Here is a 5,895-nt window from a genome sequence, read left to right on the forward strand (position 1 = left end):
ACTATGGTGACATTTTTAAATGTCTAGAAATACAAATTACACTTTATTAGAAAAAAAAGTTCAGAGAGCTCTGATACCATGATACGAAAATAATCTGGAAAAATGATTACTTGCATTTTCACATGAGAGTAATATTTATACACTTTGTACATAATTAACTATAGTTAACATCTAACAAAAATATATAATAGATTTGGCTTAAATAACAAGAGTGTTATTCTATCCGTGACAAAACTCTTGCACATACACATTCTATAATGACTACGTTAAAGTTAATGACTATTTCTCATTTCAAATACTCACACTTAGTATTTAACCACTTATATGTTATATAATCCATGTCTGATTCAATGGAGGGTTTGGACAAGGGATGGGATAATGCAAGATTTAATAATAAAGATGAACGGTCTTAATTACTTCCTACTTTACATGAACACCCAACACAATTATCAGAGTTAAGTGTATTAATGGGTCAGTATGTGACACCTTTTGTGTGTGAACAGTCATTTAGAACTAGTGAACAAACAGGTCACTTATAGGTACAAAAACTTTTGCACAAACATGAAGGACGGTCTAAGGATATGTTTCAAATGGAAGCAGAGACATTCCACTGGTTATGTTCTAAATTGGTTGAACATGGGTTATAAAATTCTAAGTACATAGGTATCTATGAATCTGTTGCCATGTTCTTGAATACAATTGCACATGCCTAGTGCAACAGGATGATACAAGAAAGGTTTTAGTATTCAAGAGAAAATGTCAGTTGACAATTTTATAGAGTGTTGGATGCTTGCCTCAATTTATCTCGTGAAAATATCAAGCAACGCAATCCTACATTTTCTTATTGTCACCCAAAAATAGCAAATGATTCATGATACTTTCCATTTTTTCAAGATTTAATAGAAGCAGTTAATGGCATCTAGGCCACATAAACTGTAATGTTAGTTATGCTAGGCAAGAAAAATATGTTAGGAGAAAGGGATTTCCAAGTCAAAATGTCATTGCAGTATGTGATAAGGATATATGCTTCACTTTCACGTTGGCGGGGTGGGAAAGTAGTGCACATGATGCTCGTGTGTTTCATTCTACTATCTTAACTCCATCCATGAATTTCCCTCATCTACCCCAAGGCATATTTTTTTAAATTTCAAATAAATTATTTTTAAATCACTTTTCAATTGCATTATTTTCACATCAGCATAATAATTTCATGATTTCTTAGGTAAATATTATTTGGTTGATGCTAGTTATCCTATTAGGATTACGGTTTTGATGATAACAAATTATAGAATATGTGTTTTAGTATGTTGATCGATCAAAGATTTTATTGATAACTTGATAGATAATATTTCTGTACAAACAAGTAACTTAGCAGAAACATTGATCGATAACTTGATAGATAATGCGTTGATCGATCAATTGATCAATCATTATTAACTCAATTATGTGTAAAAGTTTGTAGAAAATTATCGATCAATTGATCAATAATCAAATGATCAAATAACTGTCAGATAATGGGACACAAGTCTGGTAAGGAATTATCGATCACATAATCGATAAATGGGTTATCGATGAGCAGACAGATAAATGGTAAAGCACTCTACTCACTTTATATTTTGTCTTAATCACCATTTATCAATCACTTTATATCGATCAGTGATTTTTCGATAACGTGATCGAACTCTGCTTTATAACCCACTCTATATGCAGGCTATTATCCTAGTGAATTATCGATCAAATGATCGATCAGTGAATTATCGATCAAATGATCGATCATCGGTATCTTATCTTTAAATCATGGCTTTTTGATCACCTGATCGATAATTCAATTATCGACAATATGATCGATCACCCATTTACATGTATGTTCTTTTCTTTTTTTTTACATAACGTGATGGATAAATAAGTTCCTTGTCTTTACAGGACTAAATCTCTTTGTTCTATTTTATCGATCACTTGATCGATCATTCTGTAATCGATCATCTATTCGATAATTTATACAATCTGTGGTTTCACTGAGTATATTTTTTTTATTGTTCATCGACAAGTTTATCCATCATCCATTTATTGATAAAGTGTTCGATCATTATTCCTTGAAAATCTATTTCCATATCATTCTGTTTATCGATAGCCTGATCGATCAACAAGTGTTCGATCATGGACTGATCTCAGTAACTTCAATCAGTTGCGATGATTCTCAAAATATGTTGTCTATTTCATTCAAGCTTTTCTCAGCTTTCATGTTTGTCTTAATTCTCTATTTAAAGAAATTCAGAATCAAAAGAGACCTTGAGCTTCCTTTTCTTTGCATACCTTTATGAAGTGACTGTTTCCTTTTATGGATCACTTGATCGATAAACATAGTTACCTGTGTCAAAAGTTCTCACTCTAAATAATCGACAACTTGATCGATCAACCAGTCATCGATCATTATTTTGATCAAGGATGTCCAGTTATTGTTCAAAACATTTAGCAACTGATTGATTCTACTTTTAAACTATGAATATTCATCTTATCACTTGTTCGGTCTGATCTAAGTCTTACTTTGCACAGAGAAACTTATTGAATTAAGGTACTATTATAGATTACGAAGAAGAACTCAACAGCTCTCCAACGGTTGTTTAAGTAGCATGTAACCTACCTTGTTAGAAGCATTAATGGCGAAAACCGTTGCAATTGGGAAAACATGCAACCGAACTCTCAATGGCTAGAAGCTCTTCCATCTAACGGTTATTAAACTACCTCAACTATAAAAGGTGCGAAGAAGCATTAAATGAACAGATTGAATAGGCGAGCTGCCCTCTGCTAATTATTTACTGTTACATTCAATACTTTGTTGTAGCATATACCGAGCTTCAGTGTTTCTCATTTAATTACTCTGTGAGAGAGTATGTATCTATCATCATAAATCACGTTCTGTGTGAAACTCAAGAGTGTGGACTCTTGAGTGGGATTGTAGCCTTACGGGTAGTAAGGGGGAGTGATTAAGCAAATCAATTACTGTAGTGCGGCACCAAGAGCCCGATTAATCTTGGAATATAGTGGAATACTCAGAGGTGTTCTGAGAACTGGACGTAGGTCAAGTGGTTGAGACTAAACTAATATAAATTATGTGTCCTCTTTCTACGGTGAAATCTCTTTAACTCACACTCTCTCTTTCCGTTAACTTATTGTTTTAAATTCGCAAGATTTTTATAACTCACCCAATTCACCCCCTCTTGGGTGAGACTACCACTAATATATTCAACACAAATGGGATACCTTAACCCCCATAGATGTGAGTGCTATCACCTTTCAGACTTTAATTGTCAATCAGGATTTAGAAATAAGAATGAGTCTTTCAATTATTATCATTCAAGTTTGAGATGCATTATTGAAAAGAACTTTCGGGATTTGGAAGAGTAGGTTTGCAATCTTAAGAGATATGTCCAAATTCAAGTTTCAAACACAAGTCTGTATGGTTTGTCCAACAATGGCTGTGCATAATTTTTTCAGGCAAAATTCTCCAACTGAGACCACTTTATGCAAGTTGAACATGAAAGTGTAATAGATGAAGACAATAATTAAATAGCTGGTGAAGCGTCCTTGTTAAGTTTAACATCTGTCACACAAATGAATTGTATTCGTAACTCAATCAGAAACCAAATTGTACAAAGCTTACAATTTAATTGGTTATGTAATTTCATTTATTTCAAAAATGAACATATTAATGTGTTTAAATTTATATTCATGTTTGCCCATTATATATATTTAATTATCTACAATGTTTTTTCAAAAATTTTCTCTAACAAATATTTTTATTTTATAAGTTCAGCAAAAAACTATTTTTATTTTATTAAAGTAATTTTAGATTTTTTTAACTATTTTTACAGTAAAAACATATAATATCAAACACTAGTTTACAACTAAACTTACTTATCTATTAACAATCCAAATAGGTTTTTTAGCTTTTTCAACTAATTTTTTATAAACAATAATCCAAAGATAAATTATATTATACTAACTAGCTTTTACTCTAATTTAAATTTGCAAAAATCAGTTAAAATAAAAGTTAGTTTTACAATTAAACTTACTTTTCTATTAATCATTTGAACAAATTTTAATTTTTTCAACTGACTTTTTATAAACAGCAATCCAAACATAAATCACAATATACTAATTAAAATTTATTTTAATTTTAATTTATAAAAATTAATTAAAATAAAAATCAGTTTCGTCGTGACTAATTTGAACACAACTCATTTTACAGACAAGCTGATTTACCATCAATACAAGTGCATTTTATATCGGAGCCTTGCAACCCGGTTCCCTCTTCGGCCTTCTCACTCTTCTCGCCCAATCTCTCTCAGCTTTCACAAATCGCTAGGACACCGTCTTCGATCTCCCAGTCTCATACTCTGTCTCTCTTAATCTTCCAGACTCCCGGGTCTCACCTCGATACTGTGGTTCGGATATCGTCGGTATTGCTCTCTTTTCGGTTACAAAATCAAAGATTAACGGGTATGAAATTGAAACCGAAGATTTCAACTGCGTCAAATCAAGAAATTGAACTTTAACTATTCGAAAATGGTTTCTCTTCCCTCAAAATCACCCTGCACTGAGTTTGTTACTCCTCAGTTAAACAACCACCCTTTTCAACTTCAGTTCCATCGTCCCGCGCAAAATCTGCCTCCAACTTCACCACAACCCGTCAAACTCCTTCGTCCCCAAACCAATCATGCGAATGGATTTAGTTTGCAGAAGAAGAAAAACGAGAAAAAAGGATTTATCTTTGCTCAGAGCACGGTATCTGATGTTTTGCGATTGATGGATGGTCTTGGCTTCTCTATACCCATTGACATGTACGTCTCTTTGATAGAAGAGTGTACTGTTTCTGGGGACCCTCATGCAGCCATGGAACTATATGTCCATATAACACAAAGAGGCATTGATCCTCCGTTAAGCTTCCTCAATCGGCTCCTTCTCATGTATGCGTCATGTGGCTTAATGGAGCGTGCACACCACCTGTTTGATAAAATGTCTGTGAGGGATATCAACTCGTGGGCTATATTACTTGTTGCTTATTTTGATAATGCAAATTACGAGGAAGCCATAGGTTTGTTTCTGAACATGCTTGACCAAGTGAGTATTTTGGAGCTGCCCAATTGGATCTTGGTTTGTCTTCTCAAGGCATGTTCGTGCAGTATCAATCTCGATCTGGGAAAACAAGTTCATGGGTGCTTAGTCAAGTTGGACATTAGTAACGATGTACTTCTCACTTGCGCATTGATTAGATTCTATGGGAAGTTCAATTGCCTAGAAGACGCAAATATCGCCTTTAACGAGGTAGCTAGACATAACACCTTCACTTGGACAGCAAAAATTGTAAATGATTGCAGAGAAATGCATTTCTATGAGGTTCTCAATGACTTCAAGGAGATGGGAAGGAGAGGAATAAGGAAGAACAGTTTTACAGTTTCTAGTGTTCTTAAAGCATGTGGAAGAATGCCAAGCCATGGGCACTGTGGTGAGCAAGTCCATGCTAATGCTACTAAGCTTGGACTTGCGTCAGATACTTATGTGGAGTGTGGGTTGATAGACATGTACGGAAGATATGGGTTAGTGAGAGAAGCAAAACTTGTGTTTGAGGTGATTCATAATAGGGCAAACGAGGCTTGCTGGAATGCTATGCTTATGGGGTACATGCAAAATGGGTTGTACATTGAGGCTATTAAGCTTTTGTATCAGATGAAGGCAGCTGGATTGCAGCCTCAAGAGTTTCTGCTCAAGGAATTAAGAATTGCCTGTGGTGGCAGTAGAGAAGTAGAATTCACGTAGATAGTTTTTTTTTTTTTTTAAACCAAAAAAAAAAATTGAATGGACCTTGTAGAGCTGTGTAGATATATATACTTTTTG

The 5,895-nt window shown here is 34.0% G+C and overlaps 1 protein-coding gene across 1 annotated transcript; it reads left to right on the forward strand.

Moving 5' to 3' along the window:
- The first annotated feature begins 4,339 nt into the window (after positions 1–4,339).
- On the forward strand, positions 4,340–5,895 carry LOC114728482 (pentatricopeptide repeat-containing protein At1g31790-like). Its single transcript, XM_028915401.1, has one exon. It carries the CDS (start codon positions 4,567–4,569, stop codon positions 5,815–5,817), a length of 1,251 nt encoding a protein of 416 aa, XP_028771234.1. The 5' UTR covers positions 4,340–4,566; the 3' UTR covers positions 5,818–5,895.

The sequence above is a fragment of the Neltuma alba genome, unplaced genomic scaffold (assembly GCF_004799145.2).
Source record: "Neltuma alba isolate B1F8T4 unplaced genomic scaffold, ASM479914v2 tig00012536_pilon, whole genome shotgun sequence".
Classification (NCBI taxonomy): domain Eukaryota; kingdom Viridiplantae; phylum Streptophyta; class Magnoliopsida; order Fabales; family Fabaceae; genus Neltuma; species Neltuma alba.

Excerpts from the sequence above, each read along its gene's own strand:
- LOC114728482 (XM_028915401.1), top strand. The coding sequence starts at position 4,567 with ATGGTTTCTCTTCCCTCAAAATCACCCTGCACTGAGTTTGTTACTCCT.